This window comes from Musca autumnalis, unplaced genomic scaffold (assembly GCF_047663935.1).
Source record: "Musca autumnalis isolate F117 unplaced genomic scaffold, ASM4766393v1 scaffold_2, whole genome shotgun sequence".
NCBI classification, from domain to species: Eukaryota; Metazoa; Arthropoda; class Insecta; order Diptera; family Muscidae; genus Musca; species Musca autumnalis.
Genome location: NW_027411755.1, coordinates 267,597,702 through 267,615,233, shown reverse-complemented (window position 1 = coordinate 267,615,233; position 17,532 = coordinate 267,597,702). Strand labels below are relative to the sequence as shown.

At 33.8% G+C, this 17,532-nt stretch overlaps 2 protein-coding genes across 13 annotated transcripts in view; one reads left to right on the top strand and one right to left on the bottom strand.

Annotated features, from left to right (window-relative positions):
* Positions 1-17,532, top strand: part of Pde1c (Phosphodiesterase 1c) — a 344,920-nt gene that overhangs the window by 245,037 nt on the left and 82,351 nt on the right. The window lies entirely within an intron of this gene.
* On the bottom strand, positions 5,739-15,785 carry LOC141392028 (maltase 2-like). 2 transcript variants are annotated; one of them, XM_073964945.1, is made up of 9 exons: positions 14,733-15,785; positions 14,328-14,665; positions 13,743-14,030; positions 13,292-13,678; positions 13,079-13,229; positions 12,825-13,020; positions 11,143-11,286; positions 6,195-6,329; positions 5,739-6,111 (listed from the first exon to the last, which is right to left on the bottom strand). In XM_073964945.1, the coding sequence occupies exons 1-9, from the start codon at positions 14,938-14,940 to the stop codon at positions 5,985-5,987; spliced, it is 1,974 nt and encodes a 657-aa protein (XP_073821046.1). In that variant the 5' UTR covers positions 14,941-15,785; the 3' UTR covers positions 5,739-5,984. The 2 variants fall into 2 exon arrangements, with proteins under 2 accessions (XP_073821046.1, XP_073821047.1); XM_073964946.1 differs by lacking the exons at positions 5,739-6,111; positions 6,195-6,329 and adding an exon at positions 10,449-11,004.

The following is a 17,532-nucleotide window of genomic DNA, read 5'->3' as shown; positions in this document are numbered from 1 at the left end:
ACATATTTTATTTTAATACTTTACGTATACGTTTTCACTAATTTAATTAATATTACGCAACATATGTTTAAACATTTGAATTTAACAGCTAAAAATGCAACCATGTACATATTTTGTAAATAGTGCTATTAATTACATCTTTGATCTTAGTACCATTTTGTACAACTAATACTATTCGCGTCTCATCCTAAGCACTTAAGTAAATCGAAATTTCAATAAAATAGCTCTCATTCTGTAGCTAGAGTTGAAGGCTTAACATCAATACCACGCTTGCCCAAGTTGATGGACCTAGATGTTTTGCTGGAAATAATAGCTAAATGGAGAGTCAAGTACCATTTTAAATTAATTTTGTTGTTTTGTTCTTCTTAGTTTTTATTTAAATCCATTTTAACACAAACAAATACACACAAAAATTACTGAATTTTAGGTATAGTGTTCATAAAGTTTTGCCAAGGTTCAAATTTCTGCATTTCATGAACGCCTTTCATAAAACAAAAATACTGGTTTCTTCTGAGAGATTGAAAAAAAAATCGGCGAGTTTTTTTTTTTTTTTGGTTTTATTTACTAACCATCCACCACCAACAACCAAATAAGAGACAAGTTTTGCTGCTTTTTATAATGCTTTTATTTTGTATAATTGTAATTTACCGTTTCTTCTAATGATTTTCACTGTTGTTGTTATCGTCTTGTGAGCATAGCAGAACAATATGAACCATATGTACATACATGTTGAGTCTATCAGCACTATGTTGCGATATTAGATGTTGCCTTTATATTAAAGAAATTACAAAATTGTAGATGCGAACTATATCGTACAGCCAATCACTTTGTTTTTTCGACAACAAACGCACTGTAGGTGTTTGGTTTTTTAGTTGGTAGTTTAGCGTAAAGCGTTTACCTGTATTTCAGTCAGGTTGTTGTGTTGTGTTTTGTTGATACAGTGTCAATGTGTTGGTGAGACGATAAGACCATTCAAAAGAAAAAGATTACAAAGTTGAGAGCATTTACCAAACAAGAGAGAAAATATGAGAGCAGATAATGGGTATGTGGGATCAAATAGGAAAGTGACTTTGCATCTCATGAAAATCTTACATATTTTTGAAAAAATAGTGGCTTTCGGATGGATATAAGAAACCGCACATTTATCTTATGTGAGGTACCTGTACAGTATGAAAAAAATAGGTTAAAATGCATGAAATATTTTTTTCTGTGTATGATGTACATAGCCCATACTTACATTAGGCAATTTTCCTTGCGGCAATTGTCAATTTGATGGAGAGAGAGAGATGAGAGGTGGTAACCCTTTGCCTCTCAACACCCTCTCTTACTAACAGACTGACAATTGTCGCAAGGAAAATTGCCTAATGTAAATATGGACATAGGAATACTCTTGAAAACTGCATATTTTTCAATTTAATATACACATACATACATATGTATGTGTACACATAATATTCAGCCTTAGCGCTCTTTCCAGATAATATGTTATAATTTATTTCATATTAACATTTTAGTTTGCAGAGCATAGAAAATGCATTTATTTTCAAATCCATTGTTCTTTTAAAATTCTTCAGTAGCATAGTATTCGCTAGTTGGCAAAGTTGAACTGAGATTTGTTGTGCATATACATATTTTAAATTGTATTACATTTAAGTTCCATGTTATTCCGCTTTGACACGTCGAAGAGCCTTTAAAAAATCCTTGAAAAATAAAGCAGTCATTACCACCACTACCTCAACAGCAGTTCACTGTTATTAGAACTGAATAGTTTTTCCACACTATCACAGCAGAGACGTCAAAACAATTACGTAACAACGACATCAACAAGAACAACATTGTTTGTTATAACCCAATATAGGAAGCGGTAAATGAAGGCTCCGACTAGGAACAAAACATGTTTCACTATTTCCGCACAGTTCGTTTTTCTGGCTCAAAAAAGTATGGCAAAGCGTAACATTATTGTGGTTGGAATTTGTTAGGAGCCCAAATGATGACAAAACCAGTTGGATTGTGCCTGCTAGAGGCATGCATAAATTTTCAAATAGTACACGAACGAAACTCTCTGTGTATGGGACAGGAAAAATGTCATGTTAAACTTATGGAGCCATGAATTTTGTATGTGGATGGGTGGGTGTAGAAATTTAAGTTTTGTTCGGAGAATAGGTATGAAGATTGCCTGTGGGTTTTGTGGCCAGCCAGAAAGGCTAATTTCAAGCATAGGTTATACGCTTTGGGGAGTCCTAAACTTTGTGTGTATGTGTGTGTTTGAATTTGGTTTACTTTGAACTATACGCTAAATTTTGGGTAACAAGTTGGCTCAACATTTTATAGCAACTTCACAATGACATCGTGAATTTCAAACGGAGTTTTTTCCCTTACACGAATTCATGGAACGTTGTTTAATTATAAGAAGAAAAAAACTTTTTTCCGGTGAACATCCCGAAGGGACAAGGGCTATTGTATAAAACATTCATTATTGTTTTGTGATAAGATTACATGTCATAATGATGGACTGCATCGAAATTTTAGATCGACTTTGGTTTCTGGCCAAGGGTAACCCATATAACTTTTGGTGATAATCGATGCACATTTATACGCGAAGATGACCTAAAAATATGATTTCGCCATTTTGCATTTACTTTACCGAAGTTTGAATTTGACAATTTTTATATGGGTTTATGTCTTTACGACTGGACAAAAAATTATATAGGAAAAGGAACACTTGAACTTTCCATTGATGTAAATTAGCTTGAAGAACCAACACTATTGACAGAAGTCTCAATGTTCTAGTTCTTTGTGTAAGCACCCACCATAATCTAAATATTGCAGTTATTGCAGAATTGCGACGAAATTGAGGAGAGAAATCGATCAATGGATACAATTTTCAATGCACGTGTTATTGTTTAAACGCCACAAAACTGGTTCAAAAGTTTACGTAAAACAAGTATATTTTCGCATATTTTTGTAGGGTTTTTTACATTTCCTTATAGTATTATCTGTTATCTATCGCTTTACGCTTATAAATAAATGTTCATTTCGCCTGTGTATTTCTACGCATTTGGCTTAAATCGCAAGCAATTAAAATAAATTGACTATTTCAAATTTTCGACTTAGGATGAAACATTTAAATTTATTTATTATTATTAATATCCAGGTTCCTAGGTGCAACATAGGGCCACAACAAAATTTTTCCAATTATTTCTATTTAAAGCTAAAATTTTAATTTCATTCCATGATTTATTCGCCTTCCTCAGTTCATCTAAAACTTGCCGTCTCCACGTTAACAAAGGTCTACCTCTACGGCGGCTACCTTGCGGGTTCCACTCAAGGGCTTCTTTGGCAATATTTCCTTCTTGTTTCCTCATTTTAATAAGTTATATAAATTTATGACCAGTTTCTCTAAAATGCTTTGAATTCAAATTCGTTCGAACTACAACCAAACAACTGTTATTGTAATAAATACTTGTTTGATCGAAAACAGAAATACATGAAATATTTTCAAAAAAAAACAGAAGTTTGATAGTAGTTCGAACGAATTTGAATTCGAATCGTCTTAGTGAAACAGGGAATTAATCATAAATGTCACATCCATACAAATTCTGGGATTTAAGTAAGTAAGAGTATTTTCTCAATCAAAGCCTAGGGATTGACAAATACACCTATATTACATATTTTAAAATTTTCTCACAAAAAATCTAGTCGGTATTTGCGTTAAGTATACCCTATAAACTAATGTTCTTCTTCCTAAGAATGTCGTGTGGCGTAACTACCATTTTGTTAAAAAAATAACTTCCATCCGCCTGTATTTTCTTTATTTTCGAATAAGCCAGTGGCAAATATTTTTTTCCAGCAAATTATATACGTAACTGAATTTTAAGTGTGGGAAATCGTATTCTACTGTACTTGCTTCACTAAAAAATCTAACAGCTACTTTCCGATTCCTAGTTTTAAACAACAATATTACATTAACCATTTTTTATTATTAGTGACAATTTCTAATTCCAGTTTAATGGACCGTGCTGTTAGTCTTAACCACAGCATCCAATCTTTTAATCCTACAAACAAATATTTCGAATATTGCCACTGGAATGGGAATGAATATTAAAAAGATTTTAAATGGGTTTTTACCATTATAACAAACCTCGAGCCGCAACTTGATTAGAGTAGATGGCAACCAAAACAAAGCCAATAATGGCAAACATTGTCATTATGGTTCTACGGAAATGGCAACAGCAACAACAACACTAACAGCATCAACAACAATAACATTGAACATTGACGAATGCGCATTTACCAGTTTCCATTTGTATTTTCAAGGGACTGTGACAAAATTGTATCCGTTCACATCAATGAACTGCGTTAGTGTGTGTGGATGTGTGTGGCTGGATGTGGATGTCAGGCAGACTGGCATCACATCACAAATAAGGATGTTTTCCATAGTTGCAAGGGAGTTGTTACTATTTTCACAAGTCAATCAACGGAAATATTTTCTCGTTAAGTTTTCATGCAATTTCAGAGCGAGTCAATTTCTGTGTCCCTTTGATTTGTTCGGTGCGATAATGCTTGCCATCAGAATGCTGCCTCGGTAAGACATCCACAATTGGCTTGGTTGGCCTAGTCATAGACATTATTTCCTTGTTATTTTTCCAAGCGTTGCATGGCATGAAATATAAAGAAAAAAGTTGTTGGCATCAAGTAGCCCGAATGATTTCTAACAGTTAGGTTTAGTAGAAATTGTAAAGAAGAGCGTTGTTTGGATTATAAATACAAGGTCGCTAAGGTGTTCATTGGACTCCATCTCAATCTCTAACAAGAAAATTCTTATGGATGGTTTTCCTTTTTTTTGTTTGTAATTGGGTTTTTATTATCTCTGACAACAAACAAAATCTTAGCCTGGAAAAACAACCACCTGTAAGGAAGTGAAAAACTTTCACAGCTAGAGAAAGATACTTAACACAGTTCCGAGTGAATCGCCATACTGCCATCAGACTGGATTAAAATGTATGCCAGGGAAACATTCCAGATGTTGAAATATGTTTGCTTTAGAATTAAAATAACACGAGCCCTGATAATATCAACAACAGCGACCGGTAGTTGAATAAGTAACAGAGAATGAGAAAAGAGAAAAATAAAATGGATTGAAATAGTTGTTAAGTCCACATTTACATTAGGCAATTTTCCTTGCGACAATTGTCAGCTTGTGGATGAGGTAGGGTGTTGAGAGGCAAAGGGTTACCATATGCCTCACCCCTGTCTCCATTAAACTGACAATTGCCGCAAGGAAAATTGCCTAATGTAAGTATAGACTAAGACCATATTTGAATTTTAACATAAAAATATCTATATGCTATGTAGAGCTTGGGACGGTTAATACATAAAATCGATGTAAAATATATGTGGGAATTTTATCCAAATTTGTAACGTTTTCAAAATAATTGTACAAAATTAGTGACAATTCGTACTTTTGAACCCATAATATTTTCATAAATATGTAATTAAATAAATTAAAACGATAATTCTATGACTGTACCATGGCACAATTACCCAGGTAGTGGTATCACGCCAGCTGTTCGAATTTGAAAAGTAAAATTCCTTTATAAAAACAAATATTTTTGTTGTAATTTCCCCAACAACATAAAAAAATTTTGACATAACATATTCAAAATTTTACTATGCCACTACCTTGGTAATTGTGCCATGGACTGTACATAATTAACATAGGCAAAAGAAAAACATTCTTTTCAATTACAATAATGAATAACAGAATTTTGAAATTATCTTTATTATATATTATTAAATATACATTAAAAATTATTAAACAACATTTACATAAAACTAATCCAACAGCTTTAATTACAGTCCAGCAATCTGTTACACTGGATAACTTTTTTTTTATTAAAAGACCATTTGCATTTTAAATTACTAAAACTAAACTTAATTTCTAAGTAATTAAAATGTTTGGTTCAAATACCCATTTTCTAATCTTAAAATTTCGCTTCTTTGTTGAAATTTAGTTTTGTCCATTTATTATTCCATAATTTGTGAAATAAAAGTCCAAGCAGTATGACATTGGCCAACTTCACAATTGTTCGAACCATGGCTCTGCGCTCTCTACAAAATGGGGATGGCGGAAAAAAGTGCAAACAAAAACTTTAAATATCTTTAAACTGAAAAGTAAAAGCCAGATTACTTACGCTGACAGGGCTTTTGGTATTTGACAGACAACAATGCCTTGCTGAGCCATTAAGGTTAGGTTAATGACATTATTTGTCAAGAACTTTGATGTCACATTGCTTTTGCCAAAAGTTGTGTTGCTGGAGACAGGAAATCTGTGTACATGAACATGAATCAAGAAAATGTATTTATAATATCTTATTTTCTATCTTCAATTAAGAAATAAAAACAGTTGTCAGGGTGGAGAATGTGGTGATGGATAATGAATGTGTTCTTTATTAAAGCAAAAATCACTCATTCGTCATGATGAATTCTTACGATGTTAAGTGTTTTCTTTGTGCTTCGAAAATCTCAATCTGACAAGATGTTTCTCTAGAATTTTATTTTTCCTTATTAATTAAGATTGTTGAGGGTATGCCTGCTTTTGTCAAAAACAAATTAAACTGCTATTCCAGAGAGACTAATAAATTTGTTCGCCTATAGTCTATTGGTCCCTCTGTTGTAAATGAAACTTGTAATTGAGTGACAGAAGACAGCTGCTATCATTTATTCCTTTAAATGCAAAGTGATGTGTATAATTAAATATTGATTATTGTCAAAAGCAAAACTTCTCTTTCTCTAATAGTCCATTAACAAGGATGTGTTTGGAACAGTAATTCGCACCATTAATTCATTAGGAAAGATTGCCATCTTTACCCCAGAACAAAAAATATGTTTTTGTATCTAATTCAGAGCAAAATACAAATATTGTATAGAATGATGAAAAACGAAAAGTTTTAGGACAAAGAAGCCACTACATAGTCGATACGTCCGAAGATCTGCTTTACCACCAGTGAAACCAGGTAACGTAATTTGGTGACTATGTGGGTTCGAGTCCTTGACTTTCCTTTTTCACTTGCAAATAATTTCCGATCATCAAGCTTAACTCTAAACGAGAAAATTAATAAAAAATCTATAGTTATTTTTGGGTATTTATTTAAAAATGCTTCACCTGACCGATTTAGTCAGCTGTGCTAAATTAAAACAAATTCATTTACTTAAGGTTTTGTTGGTAGTTTTTCAACAGCTTCAGGAGTTTTATTAGAAAATTAATTAGTGTATTCCAAAGTATAATTTATGGAAGTTTATTTAGTCAATGTCAAGCCATTCTTCCTATGTATATCCGTAGCACCAAATTGGGTTCTTTCGTCAATATTCGTAATAATTTAGACATAACTTCAGTTCCACATAGCGTAGAGAGAGACTTAATCTTTTGTAGACACTTTCCTTTCCGGCTAAGTATTTATTCATCGCATACAAATTAACACACACAACTTTCTCAGATGCGATTAAATTTATTAATTAAATTTGACAATTCGTTCAGAATGAGTAAAATTATAATTATAATAAATTTTATTAATATTTAATAACACTGAGCAACACGAAAATTATTAACCATATTCTGACACCGCAGCGTGATAGAAGACGAAAAATAAGAAGCGTTTTTCCCCATCACTTCAACTTTCGCGAGGGCTTGATGTCAAAAGGGATAATATTGTCAAGCACATATCTTCTAAACCGCTAAGAATTTGGGTTTACTCGTAGAGGAAAAGTAGTAGCTCTCGTCTTAAAGAATAATAATTGTGAACACATAAAATCCATTCAACGTCACCTTCAAGGTCAAAATCGTCAAAGTCAAATTTCCCTTTTAATTTCTTCTCGGATTTTAGACTGCAGATATCAAACCAATCAAAACTGAAGCAACAACCAACTAGAAAAATGTACCTTAGATCTTAGTAAACAACTTTGTAGAACATACGAACTTTATAGAAACGGTTCTTAATGGTCAAAATAGCAAATCAAATGCGATTTTTATCCTCTTTTCTCGGTTCCTGCTCCATAGATACTAAACCCTTCAAAATTCAAGAAAACAATGGACCACAATACTGTGGCAAAGATATCAGCAAGCAATTTTCTGGAACATACGAAATGTCTATGACTGGTTCTTAAATGTGAAAATAGCCAAAAACTTTTGAAAATATTTGATTTTTATACTTTTTTCTTCGATTCCGTCCACATATACCGAACCGCCCAAAAGTTAAGGATACAGTCAACTACAAAAATGTACCTAAGATTTGAATAAACAACTTTCTAGAACATAAAAAGATTCCAAGAATGGTCCTTCTCGCTGAAATTCACAAAAAATTAAGTTATTTTTAACGTTTCCCCTAGCTCAGGTCTGGAAATAGCATACTGTTCAAAACTCAAGAAAATTTGAAAGGTTTGTTATTTACGGACCTGAATAGGAAAAAATGATCTAAAAAAATCTAATTTTGAGCTTGAAGAACCGTTGCTAGAATCTTTTTATGTTGTAGAAAGTTGTTTATTGAAATCTTAGGTACACTTTTAGTTGACTGTATCCTTAATTTTTGGGCGTTTCGGTATCTGTGGACCGGAATCTGAGAAAAGAGTAAAAAAATCGAATATTTTCAAAAGTTTTTGGCTATTTTCACATTTAAGAACCGGTATAGACATTTTGTATGTTCCAGAAAGTTGTTTGCTGATATCTTTGCCACATTATTGTGGTTCATTGTTTTCTTGAATTTAGAACGTTTTAGTATATATCGAGCAAGAACCGAGATAAGAGGATAAAAATCGCATTTGATGTGCCATTTTGACCAATAAGAACCGATTCTACAGAGTTCGTATGTTCTAGAAAGTTGTTTACTAAGATCTAAGGTACATTTTTCTAGTTGGTTTTTGATCGGTTTGATATGTGTAGACTAAAATCCGAGAAAAAATAAAAAGGAAATTTGACTTTGACAATTATGACCTTGAAGGTGAGGTTGAATGGATTTTATGTGTTCACAATTATTATTCTTTAAGACGAGAGCTAAAACTTATGTTTTAAGAGTAAACCCAAATTCTTCGCGGTTTAGAAGATATGTGCCTGACGAAATGTTCCCTTTTGACATCAAGGCCTCAGGTCTTTAAGGGCCCATAACCGCGAACGTTGAAGTGATAGGGAAAAACGCCGGGACACGTATCTTCTTATTTTTAGTCTTCTATAACGCTGCGGTGCCAGAATATGGTTAATAAACCATGACTCAAAAAATTACACACAGTGTAATAAATAATTAATGTACGCTTATATCTGTTCTGGTTAGAAAATATATGAACAAAGATCGATATTTATATTATTTTTGTGGTTTCGTTCAGTCACATATTTGTTGTAGATTAAAAGAAAATAGCTCCCTCTAAACTAAACTTGCTAGATTTCCTCGAAATGTAGTTATTATCTTCTATTATATTCTCAAAGGAAAGATATTACATAAGTATAATTGAATATTATATTGATTTTTTATGAAGTCCTTTGATTACACCGTCCGACAAATTTCAAAAAATTTTGTTTATATAATAATTATAAATTATTGCATTCCAGGATAAAAAGGACATCAAAAATATCCTTGAAAAATTAAGTCAAAAGTGAACATTTTGGCAGGCGCATATCTTCTGGAATGCAATAACTTATAATTGTTATATAAAGCTTATACTCTCATCTTTAATATGACACTAATACCAGCATCGTACGACGAATACAAATATTTAAAATATTTTTTTGAAAAATGTTGACCTTTGAAATTGTTTGCCCTCTAAAAGGCCAAAACGATGAGAAAACGAAAAATCAAGAAAGCCATTTTACTCTATTTTGCCTATATTTTCAAACGTATATAGTCCGGTTCAAGTGTAATTTTGGCTGTCGGACAGTGTTATATATCTTTGTTGTAAACCAAAAATATGTACAATAGCCTTCCCCTGCTCCAAAAGCAAGCCTTTGCGTACATAATAATAAAAAAACACACTCATTTATTTCACAGTTTATTTTTCTTCATAGAAATGACATTCTTTCAAAACAAATCAATCAGATCAATCAAACACACACATTTCGAATATTACATAAAAACACAATAAATTATGTTTTTTATGAAAAATTCCAATGTAGTCGACTAATAAAACAAATGTGTCTGTGTGTGTGTTTAAATATTTCTTTGATGCGACAAACAATTTTATTTTGTCGACCAACATTCCATTAAAGTGACCACAACTTCAATATTTAGTTAATTACAATGCGGTTCAGGAACCACAAAAACCACTACACCACAATTTTGGTCAACAGAGGTTTGGTGCATTCCGGCAACTAATTAGCGGCAATGCGTAAGTGAACCTGAATATATTATAAAAACTTAAAGAGATGAGCATTTATTTCACATACACAAAGAGATGGAAAACTTCCATTTTGAGCGACAGCTAAGTTGAGATGTCTTTATTGCATATTAATATTTTTATAGAGTAGCCACTTTAATTACCATTCCATTTCATTTATCTCCTGAGGTCCGTTTGCGTGTTTATAATCCCTTGCATTTACACTCTTTTTAATAATAAATAAACATTCCCTGGGGAAATTCTGCTAAGAGCATTATTTCTATTATTACTACTGTCAGATAAAGCCTACCCCTTTCCTTGCGCACACTGTTTGTTTGCATTCATAAGTAATTAGCGATAAAGAAAAACTAACAAAAATTAAACATTTTTTTTCAGCTAAAATAACTGTTTTTTGTTTCTTGTTTATTACGAATTAATGTTATGTGTTCATATGCCAGGCAACCTCTTCCTGTTAATTATGTATATGCGGGAGGTGATTGTTTTGCCTTGCTCGCAATGAAGGCAAAAAAGCAGAGGAAATTGTAGTCGGAAACAGGAATATGGATGGGTGATTATTCAATCATGCAAACAAGAGCTTCCTGCGGTGTCAGTATGAAATGTTCAAAATCTTCATGGGGTATTTCAGTCCTGCAAAAGGATAAAGTGAATAAGCAAAACGGAACAGGAAAAAAACAAAAAAGACAATGTTTGCCAATCAATAATCAACTTAATTCAATGCGGCCACTTTCTGTTTTTTATCATTAATGTAGGTGGCACGCTACTTACCCCTTGTCATAGATGGAATTAATGCCGGATACAAGAACTGTCAACTGTTTGATATCATCATCCAACACATCAAGTAAATTCACAATTTGCTCTTCGGTGCTGGTATTGATAATTGTTATTATCGATGATTGGCCCTTGAGTGATCTGGAAAAATTAATTAAAATAATACGTTTATAATTAATTTGGTAAATATTTATACTTAAATGTGCACGTTTTTGTAATTTCATAAAAAAAGTTGCCACAAGTGACAGTTATTTAGACTTAATATCAATTTTAACCCATAAAGATAAGCGGTGACAGTCGCCTTTGAAAATGGTGAAAAATAATCTTCAGCAGTGGATCTGCCAGCAAGGCTCATGGGACAGACTGAGAAATTTGGAAACTTAAACTGTGAGGTAGTTGGCGACTTAAGACAGGGATTTCTCTCTAAATATTAGGATTATTAGTGGAATAATAGTCGAAAAATATATGTACCAATATGCGTAGACAGAGAATATAGGTGTCGTATAAACTTTATCTAAGAGATTTTATAATTTGATCCTGCTGACGAAAGAGCAGGACGTTACCTTCGATCTAACGCCACATTTACATATAACTGGTTATAGTAAAATGCGTAATTTATGTAGTCCATTCCATCCAAGCAAAATGTTCGATGCCAAAGATGCCATTCAGTCATGGGTGCAAGTGATGTGGCATGTCATCTTTTTAGCATCTTCATCGATGAATTTTATATGAGCGTGGACCCCAAAAGATGCTATTCATTTTTGGATCCAAAGCATGTCACTTACACCAATGCTTTGACATGTAATTTCCACCAATGCTTTGGCATGTCATTTTCACCAACCCTTTGCAATGACATTATCATTACGACGAGAGTTTTAACAACGTTGGTTGTGATTTCGATTCTCCGACTACATCAAGCCTATTATAAATAATTAATCTTATATATTTAGAAAAATATGTATAAATAAAAACACAAAATTCATCTCTATTGGATCGATGGAATGGGTTCAAATGCCGATGAAATGATCGGATCTTTTACGACTTCCTTTGCATGCGTACAAATGCTGATGAAAAGATCGGATCTTTCGCGACTTCGTTTGAACCAACACAGAAGATGCCATGAAATCACGTCATCACATGAAACCCCTTCCTTCAAATTTTGCTGGGATTGAATATCTGTCAAATAAATGCCGAATTTGAAACTGTTAATTAGGTGGCAATACAAATAAGCTTCAAAGCTGTTTGAATAAACTCTGTTGGAAAAGCCCAGAAGACCGAAGAGACTGAAAGTCTATCCAATGTCCTACTTGATGACAAACGTTCTCTTAAACGCACGTGTACAAGTAGTTACGTTAAAAGCTGTTTCAACGTTTTCGGGCATATGGAACATGTGATACAATCCAGCAAAAACTTGGGAGCCACGTGAGCCGAATGATCCAATACAAAGTAATGTAAACGAGCTTCTTTCTGCAATATATGTTTAAATGTTATGGGACCTCCACCACTTATAGAGAAGTCTTCATAACCGAAATACTCATACAATTTATGAAGCTTTTAGCATTGCAAAAATGTGGATGTTGTCATTCGGTAATTAGAGTCTTGCTAATTATTGCACTACCGCTCTAACTTCTAGTAATATCCATAAATTCTCAATTCTTTTTTGCAGCTACAATAGTTACCTTATTACAGCAAAAACATTTCGGGAAAACACCTCCAAGGTTGTGCGACCTTTTTCCATTACTGGCAATTTTCTCAATTCAATAAGCTCCTTGTAAACACTGTAATGACTTTTCTCTGCCGATTTTTGTGCTTCCAAATTAAGTTCCTCATAATTGGGATGAACGGGTAACCAAGTTTTATCCGCATTCGAGAAACCTAGGAATACAATGTCAAATTAAAAGTGATTTTTAAAATCAAATCCCTTTCAACAAACCTGCATTCTTCTCAGAGTTCCATTGGAATGGTGTGCGTACCGGATCTCTGGAAACCTCTTTATACTCATCTGGGCCAACATTGCGTGCCGGTGGATCTACAGTATCTTCCCAGCTAATGTCACGGAAATCTTCCATGCCAATTTCATCACCCTGCGAAAATAGCAAAACACAATCAAATTTATGATTATACGAAACCAAAACAAATAACTCACATTGTAGGTAACAGCGATACCCGGCAACGACATTAGCAACATATTCATGGCATCCACACTATCCACTCCCAATCTGGAAGCTATGCGCGGATTGTCATGATTACTCATAACCCAATTGGCAACATGATTTCGTGGCATATAAGTTAACCATTTCTGTATATTGAAAACATAATCCCTTGCATCCGATTTTTGTGAAATATCGGTTAGCAAGAAGAAATTGAATGGGAAATGTGGACCCCTGGCTCCATCCACATTTTCGTAATAATCCATAAGGAATTTTAGATCTGCATATGCCTCCGTCATCATAATGCGTGCAGGTCCTCCATGCTGTTCAGTATATTCATCGAGCAGATTACGCCAATGATATAGCATGTCATAAACCTCAGGCTGAAAAAACAGGTTTATTCGTTTTTCGTTCAATGTGAAATAATATGAAAACGGCTCTATTTACCAAGTCCTTGGTGTAAATATGATCTGTATACAGGTGGGAGAATTTATCCTGAGTTTTTCCACTCAATGGTTCGTCTTTTAATTCTGGATCCTCAAACAAATGATTAACAGCATCAACGCGAAATCCACTTACACCCTTGTCCAACCAAAAGGTTATAACATCATCCATGACTTCAACGACTTTACTATTGCGATAATTTAAATCCGGTTGTTCAGCTGTAAATTGATGATAATAATATTGTCCTCGTTCAGGATGATATGTCCATGCTGAACCATAAAATACTGATTGCTAAAGATAATTAAAAAAATTATAATATTAAATCCCGTTACTAAACAGTACCTATAGAAGAATCTCTTATGAAGTGCATATGACATAACTCTTAAGAAGCACACCTTTTTAATATTTAAAAAAGATATGCCAATTTCTGTCAATTGCTTATAGAAAAAAGTTTAACATAACAGAATAAGATTACAACACCTTCGCTTAATATCCAGATTGATGTACGCTATCATTTAGTCGTCCACTGTCATCCTTTATCATTCCCTTACAAGTTTTCTGCTTTTTTTGTCTCTTCAATTTACTTACCCAATTATTTGGTGGTTCCATTTCCCCATCCTCGTTTATTTTACCATCTGCCCACACATAGAAATCCTCATATCCTTCTTCCCTTGCAGCAGATTTTTTAAACCATTCACACTGATCGGAAGAATGATTAGGCACAAAATCCAAAATAATTTTAATGCCCAAACGGCTGGCTTCGGCAATTAACTCCTCAAAATCTTCCATTGTTCCATATTCCTCATGTATAAGTTTAAAGTTGGATATGTCATAACCAAAATCAACCATTGGAGATTGAAATATAGGACTTAACCAGGTTGCAGTTATGCCAGTTTCAGCCAAATAGCTCAGCTTCGATAAAACACCTTAAAATACACACAATCACAGTTAAATTTCAGCGGCATAGAAAAGTGGAGGCAAAATACTAGATACCTTGCAAGTCACCGATGCCATCATCATTACTATCCATAAATGATCTTGGATAGATTTGATAGAACACTGCCGTTTTCCACCACTCATTATCAATGTCCACAACAGCATTGCTCGCTTCTTCATTGCTCTCAGATGGTTTTGCCGCCGCCATTGTTCGAAGAGCTACTGATGCGACAAACAGAACAGAGAAATATTTAAATAAAAACATTTCGACCGAATGCCACGAAAGACGATTTCCCACGAACGAAATATTTTGTCTTCTCTGAATTCTCTTTTCTTCAGTTACGTATTATGTTTTGCTTCGGTATATTCGCGGGTCACAACTGAACCTTATTACAATTTTCATTGATGCTTAAATATTAAAAAATGCAACTGATTTCTTTGAACCATTTTTCACTAATTATTCCATTGATTTTCCGTACTTGTATGTGCAATTATTCTGTTGTTATATTCATTAGCGGAATTATAGTGGTCCGCAGTAAGATCTACTATCGCCCAGTATTAGTTTAATTAATCGCTTTAATTGTTGACGATGTGTGAGATTGTGCGACTGACTAACAACACTTTCGCAACCGAACACGCTACAAACTACTCAGATTTTCACTGCTCACCGATTCAACAAAGTGTGGCGTGTTTGTCATATAGCCAAATATCTAAATAAATTTCAAATTAAGGGAATTGAATTCATGCACAGGGGAAGTCAAATGTTTTGATTCAATTGGTTGTGTTGAAGAAGATACACATATTTCACCATATGGAATAATAGTGTCCTAAAAATAATGAGTCAGGAAAAAGGGAAATAATTTGCAAAATGATGAGTGTGTTCTTGTTCTATAATTAACCGACTGATATGTAAACTTGTTTTTATCGTTGAGTCTGTTCGGCGTGTCGAACATAGCACAGCATCACTCAAAGTATGCAAAAAATTAGTCAGCATTTGCTAATATTTTAACCACTGTTGAAAATGTAAGGCTGCTTTGCTAAATTTTCACAAAAATTCCAGACGGGACAGGGGAGACTTTATATTACAATGTATTTAATTAAAAAAAAAAAAAAAAACAAGTAGGAAAAGCGTTAAGTTCTGTCGGGCCGAACCTTTTATACCCTCCACCACAAATTTCAGCCATTTCGGTGGATTAATGTGGCCACAACATATGTCTTTTTTATCCCTTCAAATCAGTAACTGCAGTTAGATGTTACATGGAACGTGACTCTGCATTGATTATGGAGTACATGCGATTAAATAAATTGTTTATAAACAAAGGAAAAACCAAACTGATTAGATTCAAGCCACACCCAGGTTCAACTTTGGACTTTAGTATAATGGTGGATGGGGAGCCCATACAAGAAGTCAGTACTGTTAAATACTTGGGAATATACTTACAGTCAAATCTTACCTGGAACCAGCATATAAATCTTTTGAAGTCGAAGATCTCACCAGCAATTGGTTTATTGTATAAGTTCAAGTATAAGTTTAATGAAGCAACAAAATTTTTGATTTATCAAACCCTAATACAAAGTCACCTTAACTATTTGGCTGTCATCTACGGTTGTAAAAATACTACGGAATTGAAATCACTGCAAAGACTTCAGAATAGAGCTTTGAAAACTATAGCGAATTTACCTATGTCTTTTCCCACTGTTGCATTATATAACCATATTTTTCCAACGACTTTACCAATTTATGGAATTTACAAGTACCAACTTCTTCTGTATGTGTATAAGTGTATACACCATATTGGATACCATACCATTGAATTTAATGTAAACCAAGTTTTGTTCAATACTCGAAATAATCAGCAGCTACGAGTTGCACTGTGTCGCTCAGAGACGACTAAGCAGAAAATAGAATATTCTGGCAGCCATGAATACAACAATTTACCAAATGATGTTAAATATAACCGAATCTCAGTTTTTAAAAAATCGCTAAAAAGCTACATTAAATCTCAAATTGAAACAGTTTTGTAAACAACATTACTTACTTCTGATATATTATTATACCCTACACCACTATGTGGGGAGGGTATTATAAGTTGGTTTTGGCCAAAAAGTTTGTAACGCATCGAAATAATGGTCGTAGACCCATACTTGTATATACCAAAATGAATGTCTCGACGATCTGAGTCGATCTGGCTATGTGTGTCCGTCCGTCAGTCCGTCCGTCCGTCCGTCTGTCCGTCTGTCCATCTAAACCTTGTAATCACGCTACAGGTCGCAATTTTGATCGGATCGTCACGAAATTGTGGATGTTGATGGGGGTCCCGGAGGGGAAGAAGCCTATTGATTTTGGTGATAGTTGGATAATATTTAGGGGTCGGAAAGGGCAAAAAACTTAGGCGGATAAAAAGACAACGTTTTTTTCCAAATCGAATATCTCAGCTTCTATATGGGGTATACCAAAAGCAAAACCTGACAATGAAAGCAAAAAATATCACCTTTCGAATGATGTAAAGTCGGTGCTCGTAGGTGATCAAACAACGAAGATATCACAATAGTAGCAAATAAAACCCCAATTTTAATTTTTGCGATTTTAAATATATTGACGAATATCACAGCTTCAGTTGAAAATTTTCAAAAAGCAAATCCTGACTATGAAAGTAGAAGATCCCGTCTTTACAATGATGCAAACTATGTCGGCGTATGTAACCAAATAACGGAGATATCGCAATAGTCGGTAATACATCCCATTTTTCTATTTTTTTGGAAATCACGCTACAGGTCGCAATTTTGATCGGATCGTCACGAAAATTTGAGGGTTAATGGGGGTCTCACAGATGAAGATACCTATTGATTTTGGTGA

Coding starts and splice junctions, on each gene's coding strand:
- LOC141392028 (XM_073964945.1), bottom strand. CDS start 14,940: ATGTTTTTATTTAAATATTTCTCTGTTCTGTTTGTCGCATCAGTAGCT. Junction 13,021..13,078: donor GAACTCTGAGAAGAATGCAG/GTTTGTTGAAAG, acceptor TTGTATTCCTAG/GTTTCTCGAATGCGGATAAA. Junction 6,112..6,194: donor ATACCAAAAGCCCTGTCAGC/GTAAGTAATCTG, acceptor CCCATTTTGTAG/AGAGCGCAGAGCCATGGTTC.